The sequence below is a fragment of the Eublepharis macularius genome, chromosome 2, assembly GCF_028583425.1.
Source record: "Eublepharis macularius isolate TG4126 chromosome 2, MPM_Emac_v1.0, whole genome shotgun sequence".
Lineage (NCBI taxonomy): Eukaryota > Metazoa > Chordata > Lepidosauria > Squamata > Eublepharidae > Eublepharis > Eublepharis macularius.
Window position 1 is genome coordinate 13598675 of NC_072791.1, and position 21999 is coordinate 13620673.

General features: G+C 43.1%; 1 protein-coding gene across 1 annotated transcript; it reads left to right on the forward strand.

Moving 5' to 3' along the window:
• The first annotated feature begins 5122 nt into the window (after positions 1–5122).
• LOC129324741 (zinc finger protein 420-like) lies at positions 5123–19397 on the forward strand. Its single transcript, XM_054972126.1, has 6 exons — positions 5123–5230; positions 5402–5444; positions 6239–6318; positions 6578–6704; positions 13895–14122; positions 17067–19397. The coding sequence occupies exons 1-6, from the start codon at positions 5123–5125 to the stop codon at positions 19085–19087; spliced, it is 2607 nt and encodes an 868-aa protein (XP_054828101.1). The 3' UTR covers positions 19088–19397.
• Positions 19398–21999: the final 2602 nt, after the last annotated feature.

Genomic DNA, 21999 nt, shown 5'->3' on the forward strand with positions numbered 1-21999 from the left:
ATCCAGAGTTCTCCAAAACTGCAGGTTTAGGAAAGATCAGAGACAAGTAGGGAAAAACTGTGGAGGTGTACAAACACACCACAATGCCATGGGAAGCGAGGGTGGGGACATACTTCCAACAGCATCAAGCCTGGGCCAAATGCCCTTTGGGGACATGGCTGGGAGAAACCCTAAGCAGGTCTACTCAGAAGTAAGTCTCAGTTTATTCAGTGGGGCTTAGTCCTAGGAATGTGTTCTCAGGCTTGCCACCTCCTGCATAATGGAAGTATTCCAACATCTTAACTCATTCATTTAACAGCACTGGCACTCCCATGCCCCAAAATGCCACTGCCAACGTCCTTCATTCCTCTCTGCATAGACCAGAGGATGCCTCCCGAGCCTCCCGCCACATTTGCCATCTTATTCCTATTAGACTGTTAATTCCCATATCATAATCTCCTTTAAAGTTCTCTATGACTTAGCAACAGGGTGCACAGCGTGGCACAAATAGCCACGGAGAACAGCTCTTCACCCCCACTGGCTCCCTTCCCTCTTCCAGCCCCACTGCCTCATCAGATGGGGGCCACCAGCGAATAGGCTAATGTACAAGCACGTGCCAGCAGCGGCAGCCAGCATCAAAGCGAAGCCAAGGACTGTTGCTGCCTGTCCCCCTCGGCTCATCCTTGCCTCATCTGGGGCTGGTGCCTCTGGTCAAGGGGGATCACTGCTGGAGCCAGTGGGGCAATGAGAAGCCAAGTGAGGCAGACCGGCAGCAGCTGCCACACCAGGTTTTCCTGCACCACCGGCTGATTCTTGCCTAGCCAACCTTATTGGTCCTCCTGGCTGACTAGAGAAGGGGGGCACTCAGGAAAAGTTGTACCATAGGCTGCCAACCCATCGAGAATTTTCTCCTGGAGGTCATAACAGCAAAGCTGCTCCTGCTTAGAAGCCCCTTATCTTCCTTATCTCTTATATTTTAAGAGTAGGACATTTACTGCTCCACCGTCCTCAGCATCCCCCATCTTAGGTTGCCAACTCCTGCTTGGGAAATTCTTGGAGATTTGGAGTGGAAGCTGTGAAAGGAATTGTTTAGGACGAGAAGGAACCTCTTTTTCAAAATACTGTTCTCCAGTATCATTGATGCTTCCGTCTGTTCTTTGCAGTACTACTATTTGTTTAATGCTCGTTTCGGCTTTTACCCTGTCCTCGGAAGTTTACGCGCTTCTAATGATGGTCCTAATGTAAAAATGCACCCTCGGGCAGGGCGGAGGCAGAAGTGGGTCCGCTCCTTTCTGCTTTCCGGAGAGTCAACCTAAGGGTTAAAAGGAAGGAGTCCGTATTCCTAGAGAGGCCAGACGAGAGATGGCCACTTGGCTTGCCGCAGACACTTCCTTTGTTGAGAGGGGAAGGGGAGAGGAGGGAGCCGGGAGGACTTTTCAAATAGAGGTAAGTAATGGACTAATTTTTCCTTTGCAAAATGCCTCCCTGCTTTTGGCCTCCATTGACCTCCAGGGCTTTCCGGCTTGCTCTCTGGCAGCTCCTCTTCCCTGGGAGTGGAGATGAGTCCTTCTTGCAAGAAGGGATGCTTCTCCTGCCGGTTTTTATTTGCGTTCTGCTGCTGTCTGCGATCTGTAGCAAAATAGCCTCTCTTTTGACGTGGCTTTATTTTATTTGCTTATACGTAATTTATAATCCGACCTTCTCCATGAGACTCACGGCAGATTAAAGAGCGTAATCCAATATGATCAGTTGCTAGGAAATTTGATCATCAATGCAGTCGAAATTTGAAAAACAAAGCAGAAATCTGATACAGAGCTGAAACGATGCTGAAACAAAACTTAACTAAATTGATAAAACATATCAACACTGCGGAGCAACTATCCAACAGGAGCATTATTGCCGCAGCATATCTCCCTGAATCATTTCCTTACTGCATAGTCAACATATTCCCTGAGGAGAAAACCCTCTTGAATAATTCAGTTTTGCATTCACATGTTCGCCATTTGCAGGCAACAAAAGACACGCCCTGGCCTGGACATGTAAGTGATGATGAAGCCTTTGCCCCTCTGCTCCGCCCCCAATATATTGTGGCAGTGCCGGGATATCTGGGAACAAGAAGCATTCCCTTTATAAAAAGGAGTGCAGCCATGCATGGGTGCCAAACTTTGATTCAAAAACACAGATCCTCATGGACCGTAAGGATTTTTACATGGGGCCCCCCGAAACTCATGTGGCCCTGGACTTGTGGAGTGATATGATGATAAGTTTTGGGGAACCCCATTTAACAATGCTAAGGAGGCATGAGGATCTGTGCCTTGGAATCTTGTTTTTGCACTGTGTTTCTTCTGTGTCAGCAAGGGGACGCCTTTGCAGAATATAGGGTTTTCATGTGGATAGCAATTTGGGCAACACTGGGCAACTGTACATTTTGCTCATTTTCAGAGTGGCACCTATAGAATGTCCTGCTCAGAGGAGCAAAGCTGCTGCAATGGGACATAGATAGAAATGCAGCCCTGTAATTTTTTTACATAAACCTGCTGCTGTAGAGTCGTCTTGTTCTCATGCAGCCTTCCTGATTTTTCTTGGTGTTCTGGAATACCAAACTTGAATTTTTGGAGGGTTCCTTTTTTCACTTTGCTATGTTTTACTGAAGGTCGAACGCTGCCCACAGCACAACTTTTCATTGTCTTCTGGGTGACTTCTGCAGGCTGGTGCATTTTGGTTAGTTGCCTTTGCTTATGGAAGATCTTTGGCTTCAAGAAATCCACCTGTCCTCTCCAAGTCATGGGCACCTGAGACAATCTGATCCATTCTTAATGAGTCCACAAGCCCAGTGAAGTCACGTGTCAGACTCAGGTTTCTCAAATCAGCCAACAAAGATTGAAAGATCTCTGCCTGGCTTTGCTTTCTTGTATGACAAAGATATTTGTTTATTTAGAGAATTTTAATACTGCCTCTCCAGAGAGCCTGCCCGAGGTGGCTTAAAAAGCACATCATAATGAAAACATAAAAGATTAATGGTTATTAATTCAAAATCTAGCAGAGTATAAAAACATAGATCGTTAAATGATAACAAATAGGGCTTTCTAGACTAAAAGCAACCTATCAAGATAGTATTAACAGATCAACTCCTTACTTTAAAAGGTACCCTTCAAAAATCTCATTTGTATTTGGCATATAAAGCTCTACCAACTTGTTAGGATATTTACAGTGGAATCCTAAGCAGTGTTACTCCAGCCTAAACTCGTAAATTTCAATGGATTTAGGCTGGAGTAACTCTGCTTAGGATTGCACCATTGGAGTGCTTGTCTGCACAGTTAGTGGAAAGATATGAATCCAATCAGTGGGTTGGCGGCCTGCTGGGTTTCAAATCAGAGTCCCCTTCTTCGCCTTTGCCTCCCCCGTGGCTCTGAAACCCAACCAGGAGGCACCTCCACTATCAGAACCTAACAACTCGGTGGGAAATCCACAAATGGAGGGGAAATGAAACATCTGCTAGGCCCGCCGAGAGAATGCAGTGAACGTTGTTATCAGAAGACATTGTGGTAAGCTCCTCTAATAGGAAGGTGTTGTTATTAATTCATTGGGAGTCACTGCTTGTACAGTTTAGTAATGATTTATTGTTGTTTGTTTATGAATTATTTGTATTTCAGTATATGGGTGTATGGGTGGTATGACTTTCCTGTCCCGGATGATGTTGTATGTATGAAACAAGTTGGAATATTTAGCCGGCCACTTGTTGGGCTGTGGGGTCCTTCGGGTCCCCTTCCATCCTCTTGTTTCCACCTACAAAATAAGAAGGAAGTTTGTTATTGGAAAATTTATACACCTTGAGAGCTTTACCTGTGAGTGATTTCTTCGGGACTTGTTTGGTTCTTCATACCATCTCTACTTTTGTGAGATGGATATAAAATAGTTACTGGAAGGAATGGTAGAAGATACACCTGTTGAACTCCTACCTTACTTCACACAGGAGGTGCTTGTGTACTTCCTTTGTGTCTAAAAGAATTTTTGAAAAAAGACTTTTGGGATATACTTACCTGTGGGATTCTAGTTGGATTAGTCTTCTTCTGGGCTTCAACTGTGATATTTACTTCACATTAGAGAATCTATGAACTTTACTCATGCAGCTGTAGTTATTATTGTATTTATGGGTATCTAATTTGTATATTGGAAATGTATATTTGTATGAATATTTATTAGATGAACATAAGTATTTATAAGCACTTTGCACATGAATATGCTCCGTATTTATTATAAATGTTGATGTTTCATTTTCCCTCCATTTGTGGATTCCCCACTGAGTTGTTAGGTCCTCCATGGCTCTGGCGACTTCCATGAACAAGTCGACCTGCTGTTGAAATCTTCTCTGGTTGTCTGCAGCATAATTAGACAGATGCCGTATCTCTTGGACTCTTTCTTGCTCTGATCTGTTCCTATTTGACTCCTTCTAACTTTGCAACTATTTTGTAAATATGCACCCCATGTAATGATCTCTGGCATCTGAATGCTGCAGGAATCGTTAGTTTAGAAATAGTTTAGGAATGCATAGATTCAGCAGAGAGGAACCTTTCTGCTTGCTCTGTGGAAGTTCCTCTTCACTTGCTCCATCCCACCTTTGCTTAAAGAACACTCTTCGTTCCAGGGAATTCCATGAGCTTTCGTGAGTCATGGGTCACCTCTTTACATGCAGGTTTCTGTGTTTGTGTGTGTGCAACAGATGAGTCTATTCATTGCAGGAGGTCATTTATCCAACACTTGCCTTGAAAAAAGAATCTGGTAGAGGAGGAAGGTGATTGACTGGTGCAGGTGGAGGCTGTTTGGAGAGGAAGGGAGGAGGATGGAACAGCTGGACTCAGTCGGTCCAGAAGAAAGAAAAGGCTCTGATGCCACAGAAGATGGGAGCAGAAGGGAACTGTGGGAAGGAACCTTGCGGAAGAGCCTGGGAGAGGAGTTTCCCCCTTCAGATGTGGAGCGCCAGCAATTCCGGCACTTCTGTTACCAGGAGGCTGAAGGGCCCCGAAAGGTCTGCAGCCGACTCCACCGCCTTTGCCTCCAGTGGCTGAAGCCAGAAAGGAACAGCAAGAGGGAGATCCTGGACCTGGTGATCCTGGAGCAGTTCCTGGCCATCCTGCCCCCAGAGATGGAGAGCTGGGTCAGGGAATGCAGGCCAGAGACCAGTTGCCAGGCAGTGGCCCTGGCAGAAGGGTTCCTCCTGAGCCAAGCAGAGGACAAGAATCCAGACCAGGAGGTAAGAGGGATTCCTCTAGATAGTATGTGAGGCACAGGATATGATCAAGGATATCCTTAGAATCCACACATCCAACTTTTTTAGAAACCCCCTCCCCCCTCTCCACCACCACCCAGCATTTTTCCTGCTCCTTTTCTCAACTTTCCCCTTTCTTTCCCCTTTCTGTTTCAGGTGCAGGAAAACATCGAGTGTTACCCGGGAGCAGCTTTTCTGGGTAAGATCAAAAGGGCTGCCATACCCATTCGATGGCCTCTTTTGAGTGTATTTAATCTGAGGATGTGGGCAGGATCCTTGGAGCTTGAGGCCTACCACCTGCTTATCTGCTAGGGTGGGCCTGGTTGACTGGGTCTGAGCGGGAGAGAATGCCTCTTTAAGGGGAGGAATAGTTGCCCCAGCCTCAAAACAGACAGTGTTGCACCCACATCTAAAGAAGCGTAACAGGACCCAGAATTTCTTAATTGACCCGTCTGAAATGTTCCTTTCCTGAATAAGGTGATTGAGCAGGTGGCGACTGGACAAATTCAAGCTTTCCTGGATAAAGCAAATTGTTTAGAAACAGCCTTGGTCACCCTGGTGGATGACCTGCACCGGGAGATGGACAAGAAGCACCACCCAGCAAAGTGGGCAGTGGTACTTCAGCAAAAGCAAGCCTGCCTTTTCCCCTATGTGCCTGTCCTTCACATATGAAAAGAGATTCTTGGGACATGGTAGCTGCAATTCTGTTAGTGCGTTCACGGCTGCTTCTACTTTTCATTTCTGAGTTCTTCCTTCTTCACGCTGTGAATTCTGTACCATTGGAGAATCAGGCCTGTATTTGTATATGATAACTGTAGCAAGATTGGATTGAGCAAATGGAGGGAATCAAAACATCATCCTAAATAAGGATGCAAGGGTTGTTGTGACCATGAACCAAGAGAGGGAGATTCTTTTTTTCCCCACACACAGAAGTGAAATGCTAAATACTTGAAATATTTCGAATGTCTTCCAATTATCTTTTCATCCTTCCAGGTGAGGCCTTGAAACCAACAATAAATTCTTTGCCAACTCTTTGCAGCAGAAATAAAGCAACTTCCACGTGGTCAGAGCAGGTAAGTGTGGAACTGCAGTTCATGAACCTGGGTGACTTCGTGCACCACCCTCCCCTCCCTAGCCCAGGGAGAAGAATTTGCTCCCCTTGCATTGGCTTCTATCTGTCCATTCATTAGAAGGAGAAAATGGAAAGGTCTGCTGGAAGTTTGAATGCTGCAAAGAAGCTTCTAATTATAGCCATTTCAGCTTGTCCTCATAAGGGGGAGATTTGTTACAGTATCTAAGAAGATAGAGGGGTTTCTTTTTTTCTCTTTTCAGGGTCCGGTGACCTTCGAGGACGTGTCTGTTCATTTCACCAAGGAGGAGTGGGCTCTACTGGATGCGGAAAAAAGAAGCCTTTACAAGGAAGTCATGGAGGAGAATTTTCAGAATGTGGCCTCTCTGGGTAAGGGTCCCCCTTTCCCTTCCTTCCCAGCTGCTGAAGGCTGAAGTCGCTCCTTCAGCCTTCAGTAGAGATTCTCAGTAGGCTAGTGGGGTGTGCAAGGGAGGGACTTCTGCATATCGATTGGATTTCCCCAAGGATTAATTTGTAAGCTAAAATACGGGGTTGTAAACTAAGAAGATGTCAACAAGGCCTCCTCATGGGCCTTTTGGAGCAGCCAAGGAAGCCAGCATTTTAAATAACAAACATAATATTATTTGGATTTATACAGGGCTCTTGCTGCACATTTTACAAAGTGCAAAGAGACATTTCCTTACTCCAAGGACCTTTTGGTCTCCCGTTGGGCATGAGGAAGATGCCAGTATGGGGATGGGGGGGGGCGAAGGGAGGAATTGGGGTCATTCCACTGTGTTTATTCTACTGACACCAGTGTAGGCTTCGGCATGGTCAACCCAGGCAGGAAAGGGTGTGTCAAAGCCTTGAAGAACAAACCACGGAAACTTGAATTTGAGCAGATTAAGTTTTGGTCTGTGTCACAAAGAGTTTTTCCTGCTGAATCCCTGTGTGTCAACCTGCTATTTAAGTCAAAGTAGGACACCCTTTTAGAAAGGCAGTAGACTGGAGGAAATGCTGTTATGAGCCCCCTCAAGGAAGGGCGGGATGAGCAACATTCCGATCAGAAAATCAGATAGATGTGTTAAAAGACTTCCGGTTTGGGATTCATGGAGGTCTAACGCAGCTCCATTTGCGGAGCTGACCGGATTGCCGTTTTAACTGGCCGGAGGGGTGAAAATAACCCGCGGCCGACTGCTCTCAGGCGGGGAGCAGGCAAAGAACGCTCAAGACCCTAGGGTGAGCTAGATCTCGGACGAGGGGGGGCTCTACACAAGGAGTCTCCCCCCCGATCCTTGAGGTCCCACCTTGCGACGGGTCGGCTATAATCTCTGCGGCAATTTTGGGGCCAATTCGGCTGGCATAAGACCTACATACCCAAGCTTCGATCGGGGAGGGAAGTCGAGAGGAGAATTTAAGATCGAAACAGCGATTACAACCCGAGAAAGTTGAAGAGAAGGTAAAGATCACTATCTCTTGAAACGGGACAGATTGACAAAAACAGAGAGGAAAGAAAGTAGATTTTTAAACTGCAACAGACTAGTGAAAAGGAGGTGAAGACTCGGCAGGAGTTGTATTTTAAAAGAGACTAAGTTTAAAGAAGTTATTACAAAAATCGGACTATTGTTTTGAATACCTGTGGTTTTGGAGCTGTGGGAAAAAGACACCATCGCGAGACCTGCTGTGGGAAGACGGGAGACAGGAAGTGCGTAACAACAATAGAGTGGCTGGAGGGAAGCGGCCCTTGCCAAGGGACAGGAAGTGGGGAATCGCCATTTTTGAAAGTGGAAGGGTCGTGGCTTCAGCGGAAGAGGAAGTAGGCCATCTTGGATTATAATAACATAGAGAAACCATAGAGAAAAGACGCCCGACATTTTGGATATAAAAAATTAATTTTGGCAAAGATTGGGACATTTGAAAAAAAGGAAAACGTTTAATTATACGCCACGGAGCTGAGGAAGAGAGCAGATTCGTGGGAGCGAGCTAAAGCAAGCCCCACGATGTCGAAAAAAGAGTGGCAATCGGCAATAGAAAATTTGGACAAAAAACTTATAGACATGATGAAAGAACTTAAGGACACGAAATTGGAGCTTATTAAAGAGGTCAAAGAAGTTACACAGACAGTAAAGTCGGAGCTGTCAGAAGTGAAAAAAGGCGTGGAAACGATTAGCAGTGAATTACAAGGAACGAAACAGAGAGTCAAAACAGTAGAAGACGCGATGGAGAATTTAATAGAAACGCAACAAACAGAGATGAGATTGGTAAAGGGGAGGATGTCAGTTGCAGAAACTAAACACATGGAGAAGCAGCTTCGTTTTCGTGGTCTGCCAGAAGTTGAAGGGAAGTCAGCGCAAGAACAGATGACTGAGGTGTTGGCTGAATACCTGGGGAAGGAGGAGGAGGAAATTGTGGCTATCCTAGATGTGGCGTATCGTGTGAACTCGAGAATTGCAACCCAGAGGAAACTACCAAGGGATGTGATCGTGCAGTTTACAACTAGAAATATGAAAGAGAGGATTGTGACAAAACAATTTCAAGATCCATTGGAGATTGATGGCAAGACGATTATCATAATGAAGGAATTGCCCAGATCAGTGTTATTGGACAGGAAAAAATATAGAGTGTTAATTCAGACTTTGAAGGACATGAACATTAGGTACAGATGGGAGTTACCGGAAGGAGTGTCCTTTGAGTTTGGTGGGGCAAAAAAGCGTATCAGATCTGAGCGGGAGATGGAGAGATTCATTAAGGACAATGAAAAAGACTTACCAACAAAACCATGAATATGGAGTGTAAAGTATTATCTTGGAATGTAAATGGACTAAACTCACCGAATAAGAGAAAAAATATTTTTCATTGGCTACTAAAACAAAAATGTGATATTGTTTGTTTGCAGGAGACCCATATTAGAAAACAGGATGTAAAATATTTAAAATCTGGAAAATTGGGCAAAGAATTTGTAGCGGCTTCCAACAAGAAAAAAAGAGGAGTGGTGTTGTATATAAAAGAGGAGCTGCAGCCAAAATTTGTTATGAGAGATGTGGAAGCTAGATTTGTAGCAGTGGAATGTAATTGGAACTTAAAGAGAGTGTTGGTAGTCGGACTTTATGCACCTAACGGTGCAAAGGAAAGCTTCTTTGAGGACTTAAGGAAGCACTTAGACGATCTTGTATATGACCAGATAATTCTTGCTGGAGATTTCAATGGAGTGACAGATTTGGAACTAGACAAAAAGACTACAAAAGCACAAAAGAAAAGAGGACTATTGCCAAAGCTTTTTTTTGAGTTGATTCAACAAGAGACTCTCGAAGACGTATGGAGGAGAGAATATCCTAAAACCAGACAGTTTACTTTTTATTCTGCAAGGCATCTTACATTATCAAGAATTGATATGATCTGGGCCTCAAAGGACTTAGCGTTATGGACTAAGGAGGTAGAAATAATGCCGATGGTAGGCTCAGATCACAACCCAATTATGTGGAAATTTGGAAAAAGGAGAAAAAGGAAAGCCTGGAGAATAAATGAGGACTTGTTACAGGAAAGTGAGAATATGGAAATATTGAGAAGAGAGACTAAGTTTTTTATACAATACAACGTGAATAAAGAAGTACCAACCAGTAAAGTTTGGGACGCGTATAAGGCGGTTGTAAGGGGCATACTAATGGACTTAAATGGTAGAGCAAGGAAAAAGAAAGAGGAGAAAAGACAAGAGATTGAGGAGAAAATAAAGGCCAAAGAAGTACAGTTAAAAAAGAGACCAGGGAAAAAGAAAATACATCAGGAAATCAAAATTCTTCAAGAACAGTTAACAGCAATGAGTAATAAAGAATTGGAGTGGAACCTTAAAAGACTGAATCAAAAAGCTTTTGAGGGTGCTAATAAACCTGGGAAATATTTGGCATGGCAATTAAAGAAGAAAAGGGAAAAGAAAATAATAAATAAAATTTGTGAAGAAAACAAAACGTATTTGGAGCAGACTACCATTAGCAGAGCCTTTTATAAATTTTACGCTAAGCTGTATAATAAAAAAGAAGTAAACAAAGAATCAATAGCATCATATTTGGAGAAAACCAAACTTCCAGAGATCTCGGAAGCTTGGAGAAATAAGTTGAACAGTGAAGTAACTGACGAGGAAATAAGTATGGCAATACAATCCGCAAATCTAGGAAAGGCGCCAGGGCCAGATGGACTTACGGCTAAATTTTATAAGACAATGGCCAACGAACTGGCACCATTCCTAAAAGAGGTGATGAACGGAGTTTTTAGGGATCAAAGAATTCCAGACACTTGGAGCGAAGCGAATATATCATTGATCCCAAAAGAGGGCCAAGATCTGACTAGCGTGAAAAATTACAGGCCTATATCATTACTTAACAATGATTATAAAATTTTTGCAAAGATATTGGCGGAGAGACTGAAGGGGTGGCTCTCGGAAGTTATAGAGGAAGAACAAGCAGGTTTTTTGCCGGACAGACAAATAAGAGACAATTTAAGGACAGTGATCAATGCTATTGAATACTATGACAAGCGTTGCGATAAAGAGGTTGGTTTCTTCTTTGTAGACGCTGAAAAAGCGTTTGACAATTTAAACTGGGATTTTTTGTTTGCCACTATGGAAAAGCTACAATTGGGAGAAAGATTCATCAGAGCAATTAAAGAAATATATAGGGACCAGACTGCAGCAATTGTAGTGAATGATGAACTGACCAAGAAATTGACGATTAGTAAAGGAACAAGACAAGGTTGCCCGTTATCTCCATTGTTGTTCATATTAGTATTGGAGATTCTGATGATACAAATACGACAAGACGAGGAAATACGAGGAATAAAAATAAAGGACTATTCATACAAGGTTAGAGCATTTGCAGATGACATAATGTTAATTGTAGAAGATCCATTGGAGAACATGCCAAAAGTGATAGATAAGATTAAGGAGTTTGGTGACTTGGCAGGTTTCTTCATTAATAAAAAGAAGTCAAAGATACTATGTAAAAACATGACTAAGCAGAAACAACAATTGTTAATGGAAACAACGGACTGTGAAGTAACTAGTAAGGTGAAATATTTGGGAGTTGAGCTGACTGCAAAAAATATAGATTTGTTCAAGAATAATTATGAAAAATTATGGACTCAGATAGAGAGAGACTTGATCAAATGGAATAGACTGAATTTGTCATGGTTGGGCAGGATTGCAGCAGTTAAGATGAATGTGTTACCAAGAGTAATGTTTTTGTTACAGACAATACCAATCATCAGAGACTCTAAACAATTTGAAAAATGGCAGAGGAAAATATCAGATTTTGTTTGGGCAGGCAAGAAGCCTCGAGTGAAAGTAAAAGTTCTACAAGATGCAAAGGAGAGAGGCGGAATGCAACTGCCCAATCTGAGACTTTACCATGATGCAATCTGCCTAGTTTGGCTAAAAGAGTGGATGACATTAAAGAATAAGAAACTATTAGCCCTAGAGGGATATAAAAAAATTTTTGGATGGCACGCATACCTATGGCATGACAAAGTAAAGGTCAACTCGATGTTCCTGCATCATTTCGTAAGGAGAAGTCTATATACAATCTGGAAGAAGTACAGAACTTACCTACAAGAAGGAACCCCCTTGTGGGTGGTTCCATATGAGGTGATAGATCCGAGAGCTGTGGATAATGAACAACAATGTTTAACGTACAAAGAAATAACTAAGATTGAAGTATCTAAACTTAGAATAAAGACGCAAGAGGAACTATCACCTAACTATGATTGGTTCCAGTATAGACAGATTAGAGACTTATACAACTCGGACTTTGCAAAAGGGGGCATACGAACAGAGAACTCGGAACTAGAGCAGACCCTTCTTAAAGAAGACAAGAAAAGAATATCCAAGGTATACCAAGTACTGTTGAAATGGTATACTGAGGATGAGATAGTTAAAACACAGATGGTGAAATGGGCTATAAATTTCAATAAAGAAATAACAATGGAGGCATGGGAATACTTGTGGAAAACTACAATGAAGACAACGACATGCATTAATATTAAAGAGAACATTTTCAAAATGATCTATCGTTGGTACATGACACCAAAGAAGATTGCGCTAGGGAACTTGAATACTTCTAATAAATGCTGGAAATGTAAGAAACATGAGGGCTCCCTCTATCATATGTGGTGGTCGTGTGAGGTAGCTAGGCAGTTCTGGGGGGAAATAATAAGAGAAATGAGTGAAATTTTACAGTTTCAAATAAATAAGAACCCAGAACTCCTGCTGCTAAACTTGGGAATGGAGGGAATTCCAGCCCATCATAGGACGTTGATTTTTTATATGACTGCAGCAGCTAGACTTTTGTATGCGCAGAAATGGAAAGTACAAGAAGTGCCAACTATTGAAGATTGGATCTACAAATTGCTGTATATGGCTGAAATGGACAAGATGACAAGAAAACTGAGAGATCTGGACTCAGGGCAGTTTAACACAGACTGGGAGAAGCTGAAACAATATCTGGAGAAGAAATGGGAGGTGGGAGGAAAACTGTGGCAGTTTGAGAACTACTGAAGTATAATAAAAGTATAAAAGAGAGGGGTGACTTTACCGGGGGAGGAAGAGAAATGTGAATTTATAAGCAGTTAGATTAATTGATTGAGATATATATAGATATGTATAGGTTAACTGATAGAACATTGATAGAGAATAATTAATGATAAGGTTTAAACATGAGGATTGAGTAAATAACAATATTTTCTTTCTTTGATAAGATTTATATGCACCAAACTGAATGTACAGAAGAGTTAAATTGATTGATTATGCGAGGAGTTATATAGAATTACCATAAAAAGTTGAAATGAGTAATATATAGAGAACAAATCAAATTGTTTGATTTAAATGTGGGAAATTTTTATGGTTTATGATATATAGGTTTATATAGAAATATTCAAAACTGGAAAATGGGATAAATTGTTTATCTAAAGACGTATAGTTTGGGTGTATAATAAGTAAAGGAGTTAAAGATGTACTGCTTAATATAATGGAGAATGTATATCTGTTTTAGACAGAGGAATTTAATAGAAGTAAGGGAAAAGGGACAGAGGGTGGGAAAGCTGTTGGAAGTCAACAAAAGGGGGGGAAAGGGAGGGGGTTAGAAACGAAAAATTAGGGGAAAATTGACTGTAATGTAAAAATAAAAATGTTCTAACCCAATAAAAAAATTTTCAAAAAAAAAAAAAAAGATAGATGTGTTAAAAAAAATATCTTTAGTAGGAATTAAAGGTTTTGGGGATCCATCAACACCATTCCCTCCCCACAAGGAGTATAGAGTCTCTCAAAAGAAAGAGGAGTCCTTAATGGACCTTCTTCAGGGCCACCTTCGATGGTGTCAGACTGGGATGCTGGCTCTTGCATGCCTTTGAAGGAGGCTGAGATCCTGTACCATTGTGGCTCTGTCTGGGCTAGGGCTTCCCTTCCCTGTGCTGGAGTGCCTTGCCCCCTCCTCTGCTCTGGGCCACCAGCGGGATCAGCAGACAGATTCTTCTGGATCCAAGCACTAGCCTCCTTCCCTCTCATGCAGTAACTTTTCTCTTTCTTTTCCCAAAATTAGGACTTCTGGTTCCCAAACCTGAGAGTATTTCCATCATTCAAGGAAATGGACATCCATTTTTCCAGGACCCAGAAGAAAGAGAGAGATCAGCAGGTACGAACCTCTTTGTACGGACCATTTTCTGGTGTATCCGGATAGGACCTCCTTGGCTAGCCTTCATTCACTGGAGAAGAGAGCGATTTTTGAAGAGGAAACAGTCAAAAATAGATAGGAAAGATTTCTCAAACAGTTAGAACAGAGAACAAAATGTAGGCTTATTGGTGCCTGATCTTGGAGGAAACTTGTATACACTATCCAGTTACATTCAACATTTATTTATTTATTTAAATGACTCTCCAGGTAACACAACATGAATTATTAGTAACAAAATTTAAACTAGGATCAGAATATTTCTCAGGAGAAAAGCAAACCGCAGAACACCTAAGAATGAGAAACCTTTTTGTTCAAAGCCTGATTAAAACGAAAATATTTTCACCAGGTGCTAGAAAGATAACAATATAAGCTCCAAGCAAGCTTCTAGAAGGGAGGAGCTACCACTGAAAAGGCCTTGTCTCTGGTGGTGACTGCCAATCTTTCTACTTAGGGGCCCTGAGAGCAGAGCTGGGGGGGCAGGGAGATCTTAATAGGGTGGTGTTTCTTCTGACTGGCAGTACTCTTTTGGGGAGAGAGGATTGGACTAGGGTGTGATGAGGCCAGGGAAGGTGATCTTTAGGGAGGCGGGCAGCAGTTCCATCCTTCTATTTGTTGTTTTCTGTGAGTTTTTACCTTTTATCCTGCCTTTTTTCCCAAGGAATACAAAGCAGAATTGGTGAGATCATTTCATTTTAGAGGTGGGCACGGTCTGAAAAACGGACCTAAATTTGACACGGTCTGGCCTGGTTTGTGGTTCATGAACATGTGGTTTGTGGGACTTACATTTTCACAAGTTTTAGTCCGTTTGGGCCGATCTGTTGTGCTGTGGTCCATGAGTCTAGACATCCTGGTGCCGATCTGCCAATTCCCTAGGCAATGGAGGGGACATTTGCAGCCCTTTTTTTAGCACTTAAAAACTTGATAGGCAGCTCTGCTTGCCAATCAGAAAGCTCCCATTCTGCTCTACGGAGCAAGGAGCCAGAATTCTGCAACGGAGAGGTGGATGTTCTGCAGCCAATCTTAGCCCTCAAAACCTTGATAGGCAGCTCTGCCTGCCAACCACAGAGCTCCCATTCTTCAAAGGCGGTCTCACCATCTATGGCAGCCAATCCTAGCTCTTAAAACCTTGATAGCTCTGCCTGCCAACCGCAGAGCTCCCATCCGTCTCTATGCCAGCAAGAATTAGTTCTCTAGGCAACAGCTGGGAAGGTGACTGTGTAAGGGGGCTCTTTCCCCACCCTATTCTGTTTGATTTTGCCTCATTTTTTTGATTTTGCCTCACCAACTTTTTGGTGCTGCTAGCCAATGCAAGTCAATTGGCATTTGTGACTCCTGGTATGTACTGCAAGTTTCCTGGAGGTGGCTGCTTTGCGGGTCTGTAACTCAGACGTCTGAAAAGCAATCTTGACCAAACTTGGAGAGTGGCTGGAGGAGAGGCTGCTGAAGATTCTCTGCGAGTTTGGGCTCTCTGGATATGAAGGGGGTGGAGCCAGGGCTGCTGGAAGTGACGGGTGACAGACTGGCGGACCGGTCCGTGAATGAGGCTGGCCTGTGAAAAGTTCGTGGTCTGTGAAAATCGACGGACCATGGGCTGGCAGTCTGTGCTCACCCCTATTCCATTTACTTGCACAACGACCCTGTGAAGTAGGAAAAACTTGGGAAGAGTGATTGGTCCGAGACCACTCCAGTGTGCTGTAGATGTAGGCGTCACTTCCAACCCTATGATTCTATGAGTCTGTATGAGTCTGTGATTCAGAAGCAGAGGGGCAGAGCCAAAGCCTCCCTCTGGGATTGCCCTGCTGGCAACCAGCATTCAGAGAGATGTTGCCTGTAAAGACAGAAGTTCGTCTGAGTCCCCTTGGAATTGGTAGGCTCGCTGCAGAGAGAGGAAGTGGGATCTTAACAGGTGACAGAGAGAGGGAAGAACTGTTCCGTTTCTAGTTTGCCTCTTCCCAAGAATAGTGTGCTCAACCTGGCAATCTCCTCTTCCCAAGAATAGTGTGCTCAAGCTGGCAAAAAGAGAATACATGATGAAGGATGTTGTAGCCTAGGGTAGATGTCGGGGTGGTACGTAAACACCTAGTTTCCTTAACTGAAAACATGTCCCCTGGGCTAGATTGCATCCTAAGGTACTAATGGAACTATGGAACTTACTGGTGTAATTTTGGAGACTCTTTTTATAACCGACAATCTGTAAGAATCTTTGAGCATCTTTGAGAATTCTTGGAGAGCAGGTAAGGTGCCAGAAGATCGAAGATGGGCATATGTTGTCCCCATTGTCCAGGAGGGGGAAAAGGAGGATCCAGGTAACTACTGATCTTTCAGCTTCACATCCATACCTGGAAATGTGTTCGAACAAATCCTGAACGAATCACTCCTGGAACATTTCAAAAAGCAGGCTGATTACCAGGAGCGAGCCTGGGTTCCTCAAGAGCAAGTCATGCTAGACTGACCTTATATCCTTTTTAGATTGAGTCACTATTTTGGCAGATGAGGGGAATTCTGCAGACATAGTTTTTCTTGACTTCAGTAAGGGTTTCTTGTCAGCATTTGTTGACAAATGCGATTTTGATGCTGCTGCTAAGTGGATTTGTGATTAGGTAACAGGTTGTAGCAAAAGTGTGCTTGTAAATGGTTCTTCATCTTCTTGGAGAGGAATGACAAGCGGCATAGCCTCAGGGATATGTCCTGGGCCCTCTCTTGTTCAAAGTCTTTATAAATGACTTGGCTGAAGGAATAGAGGGGATACTTGTTAAAGTTCCAAATGATACTAAATTAGGATTGGTAGCAAATACTGTAGAAGATGGAATCAAGATTCAGAATGATCTTGACCATCTGGATAACAGATAAAACAAACAAAATGTATTTCAACACATACAAATACAAAGTTTGTCTTCTAGGTAGAAAACAATGAGTAATTAAAGGCTGGATTATTTATTTATTAATACATGGAAGGATATGTCTCCTGTTAACAGGATTTCTGTCCTGTTATCAAGAGTTGTTAATGGCCTTTCCCTCTTAATTCTGCTTTTGTTTGAAGGTCTAACGAGTCTCCTCTTTATTCCAGAGATTGAGGGTACCCAAAGAAAGCCTCAGGAAGAACTGGAAGAACTCCCATTGGAAGGAGAACAGAAGAGAAGCAGCATTGGGACAAAAGGGGAGGAATCATCTCATCAACAAATTCATACAGGAGAGAAACCACATAAATGTGAGCTCTGTGGGAAGAGCTTTGTTCAGAACGGAAACCTTACTGTCCATCAACGAATCCACATACTGGAGAAACCCTATAATTGCGCCGAGTGTGGAAAGAGCTTTTTTCAGAATGAAGAATTTACTATCCATCAACGAATACATACAAGGGTGAAACCGTATAAATGCATGGAATGTGGGAAGAGCTTTGTTCGGAATACACATCTTACTGTCCATCGACGAATCCACACAGGGGAGAAGCCATATAAATGTGTAGAGTGTGGGAAGAGCTTTGCTCACAGTGCACGTCTTACTATCCATCGACGAAGTCACACAGGGGAGAAACCATATAAATGTGTGGAATGCGGGAAGAACTTTGCTGACAGTTCATATCTTACTGAACATCAAAGAATCCACACAGGGGAGAAACCATATAAATGTGTGGAGTGCGGGAAGAGTTTTGCTGACAGTTCATATCTTAATGTCCATCGACGAATCCACACAGGGGAGAAACCATATAAATGCATGGAGTGTGGGAAGAGCTTTACACGGAGTACACATCTTACTCTCCATCAACGAATACACACAGGTGAGAAGCCATATAAATGTGTGGAGTGTGGGAAGAGCTTTGCTGACAAGTCACATTTTAATGTCCATCGACGAATACACACAGGGGAGAGACCATATAAATGTGTGGAGTGTGGAAAGACCTTTGCTCATAATCCAGAGCTTACTGTCCACCACCGAATCCATACAGGGGAGAAACCATTTGAATGTTTTGAGTGTGGGAAGAGCTTTGTTCACAGTCCACAGCTTACTGTTCATCAACGAATACACACAGGGGAGAAACCATATAAATGCATGGAGTGTGGGAAGAGCTTTGCTCGGAGGGCTCTACTTACTGTTCATCGACAAATCCACACAGGGGAGAAACCATACAAATGTATGGACTGTGGGAAGACATTTGCTCGAAATTCAAGGCTTACTGTACATCAAAGAATCCACACAGGGGAGAAGCCGTATAAATGTGTAGAGTGTGGGAAGAGCTTTTCTGACAATTCATATCTTATGGACCATCAACGAACTCACACAGGGGAGAAACCATATAAATGCATGGAGTGTGGGAAGAGCTTTACTCAAAGGGCTCACCGTTCTGTCCATCGACGAATCCACAGAGGAGAGAAACCATATAAATACAGGGAGAGTGGGAAGACCTTTGCTAAGAGTACACATCTAAGGGACCATCTACGAATCCAGACAGCGGAGAAACCATATAAATGTGTGGAGTGTGGGAAGATGTTTGCTCAGAGTACAGCACTTAACGTCCATCAACGAATGCACACAGGGGAGAAACCATATCACTGTGTGGAGTGTGGGAAGAGCTTTGCTCGGAAGCCACATCTTATTGTCCATCGACGAAGTCACACAGGGGAGAAACCATATAAATGTGTGGAGTGTGGGAAGAGCTTTCCTCAGATAGCCCACCTTATTGTCCATCGCCGAATCCACACCGGCGAGAGACCATATCACTGTGTGGATTGTGGGAAGAGCTTTCTTCAGATGGCCCACCTTACTTCCCATCGACGAAGCCACACAGGGGAGAAACCATATAAATGCATGGAGTGTGGAAAGGCATATGCTTGGAGTACAGAGCTTACTATCCATAAACGTATCCATACAGGGGAGAGACCATATAAATGCATCGAGTGTGGGAAGACCTATACACGGAAAAAACATCTTACTGCCCATCGACGAATCCACACAGGGGAGAAGCCATATAAACGTATTGAGAATGGAAGACCTTTACTCTCAGTACACAGCTTACTGATCATCGATGAATCTGGACAGGAGAAACCATATAAATGTGTGTAGTGTGAAAAGACGTTTTCTCAGAGATCAGGCCTTATTGTGCATCCGCGAATCCATTCAGCAGAGAAACCATATAAATGGTTAGAGTCTGGAAGAAAGTTGTGTTTGAAAAAATCATCTTTTCGGTCATCCGGGGAAATGGCAACCTGAACAGGACCATTTTTAAAACAGTCCGTACTTATCTTGTTGTAGATGTATTTATGCCAGTTCAGAAGAAATGTATTTTTCTATCCATACACCTCTCCTTATGAGGGAGACCTGATAGGTGAATCCATGGAATGCTTGCCTGATTTATTCAGACCCCACCTGGGTTCTGATAACATCTAACCATGCAATCCTAAGGAGAGTTACTGCAATCTGAGCCCATTGACTTCAATGGGCTCAGACTGGAGTAACTCTCCTTAGGATTGCACTGTAAGTCAGCAAGGGCTGTTGCTGGTAAAGTTTGACCACCCCCTTTATACCCATTCCCCCCCCCTTTTCCCACAAACCTACATTTTTTTTCTTATTTCTAAAGATTTGCCTTGGAATTACAACTTAGCTTGGAATGCTGGTAAATCCCCATCAGCATCTGACTTCACTAGAAAGAGAGTTTCTGAAATTCTCTGTACTTACAAAGTACAGAGAACTTATTCATTAGAGATTTATAACAGTGCAGAGATAAACTATCGAACTGTACCTAGATTAAGTTAATTTTTTCAAAAAAAACCCCTCTAACTTTAAACGAAGCGGAAATATCAGAAGCATGGAATAATTTGTATTCTTACCTTCTGGATAAATCCTATCCTTATTTTCACTGTGGACTAACAACTGCTTGTTCTTCTACTCCTTATTTTTATATATCCCACCACCACCCCCTTGCAGGTAATGACTGTCTGTTGAAGGGAGCATAGCTTCAGCTCTGGTGTAACACAGCAAAAGAGCAGATTGGCAGATTTGATGCACAGATTTAAAAAAGAAATAAAATTACTTTATTCTAAATGTTATCAATCAGAACACCATCTCTGACAATTTCTAATATATAAAAATAACGAGAAGATTTTGGATTTTGTTCCTTTCTCCCCCTTTTTCTTCGGGCGACAGGAAGCACAAAGGAATCAGGATATTGGAAAATACAAATATTGCTGCCATTTGTTACTTTTTTACTTTATCCTACTATAAAAAAGAATAAGTGTGTTCCAGACAACTCACTTCCTACCCTGGCAGACCTCCAGAGGGCACTGCTGTGTCAGGAAAGCCAGGCCAGGAGCAGGAGGCAATACCTGCTCCCTGCCTTGACTCAGCCAGGATCGCGCATGGAGCAGGTGGCAATGCCTGCCCCCCCCACCTTCAGTCAACCTGGATCAGAAGCGGAGCAGGTGGCAATGCCTGCTCCCTGCCTTGACTTGGCCAGGATCGCGCATGGAGCAGGTGGCAATGCCCCCCCCCAACCTTCAGTCAACCAGGATCAGAAGCGGAGCAGGTGGCAATGCCTGCTCCCTGCCTTGACTTGGCCAGGATCACACATGGAGCAGGTGGCAATGCCCGCCCCCCCCAACCTTCAGTCAACCAGGATCAGAAGCGGAGCAGGTGGCAATGCCTGCTCCCTGCCTTGACTTGGCCAGGATCACGCATGGAGCAGGTGGCAATGCCTGCCCCCCCACCTTCAGTCAACTAGGATCAGAAGCGGAGCAGGTGGCAATGCCTTCTCCCTGCCTTGACTTGGCCAGGATCACGCATGGAGCAGGTGGCAATGCCTGCCCCCCCCCACCTTCAGTCAACTAGTATCAGAAGCGGAGCAGGTGGCAATGCCTGCTCCCTGCCTTGACTCGGCCAGGATCGCGCATGGAGCAGGTGGCAATGCCTGCTCCCTGCCTTGACTCGGCCAGGATCACACATGGAACAGGTGGCAATGCCCCCCCTTCAATCAACCAGGATCAGAAGCGGAGAAGGTGGCAATTCCTGCTCCCCCTTCACCCAAATTCACTGCCTCATAACCCCCACAGGGTCCAAAATAGACACTGGCTTTCATGCAGCTCTTCAGGAAGACCTGGGTCATAGCTCGAAGTAGATAGATTTCTGGAAGGAGCTCCAGAACAAGACATTGTGGCGGAAGAAAAGTGGGTGCCAGATCTGACTGCATTAGTTTGGATTATAAATCTGAACAGAAGACATATAAAGCTGGGTACAATAGATTCCAAGGAAGGAATTCACAACTACTTATGGATTAAGAAATCATTAGCTAGATGGCGCCCATATTTTGAGGGATGGGCTATTGTGAATAGGGTTCAAATGTAGAAATAGGTTAAGTCCACCAACTTCGTCATTGACATCCCTAATAGATGCCTATTATGATGGTACTACTACGAGAAATAAAGCAGACCACGTGAATTATGAATATATTATGGATAAGCAAGGAAAAACAAAAACATGGCAAGAGATTCAATCACAAGTTAAAAAAATTTCATGGTTGACATATTCAGTTGGTATCCAACTACCCAAAGAAGGTGGCCGATTAAGAGAGAAAACAATGTTTGAAAACTGATTAGAAACTGCTCGAATATGCGTCCATGGCCAACTTACATACATAATAGACCAATTTTAGTATTTCAGAGAAAATGGAAAGCATTTTTGACTACGTAGCTGAAAATTAAGAAACACTAAGGATAGCTATTAATAAAGTAGACCAGCTTTAAAATTTTGAATATAAAATGTTGAGTGTATGTAAGTAAGCGGATGGAGAGGAGAAGTAGTATTGTAGTATAATAGGCTGTTATATATTCTGTTTCTATTCTCTTTGTGTATTGTTATATATTTTGCTTATATTATTTTATCCATTGATTATTTTACTGTTTATTGGTTTTATTTCCTTTCAAATAAAATTTAGAACTGCAAAAAAACCCCACACGCACACACAAAAATGCTTTGCACAGGCT

What these genes read in the sequence shown, in the direction of transcription:
- LOC129324741 (XM_054972126.1), top strand. Translation starts at nt 5,123, where the DNA reads ATGGAGAGCTGGGTCAGGGAATGCAGGCCAGAGACCAGTTGCCAGGCA. An exon ending in CCCGGGAGCAGCTTTTCTGG is followed by an intron (nt 5,445 to 6,238) that starts GTAAGATCAAAA and finishes TCATCCTTCCAG; the next exon opens with GTGAGGCCTTGAAACCAACA. An exon ending in TAGGAAAGATTTCTCAAACA is followed by an intron (nt 14,123 to 17,066) that starts GTTAGAACAGAG and finishes TTTTGTTTGAAG; the next exon opens with GTCTAACGAGTCTCCTCTTT.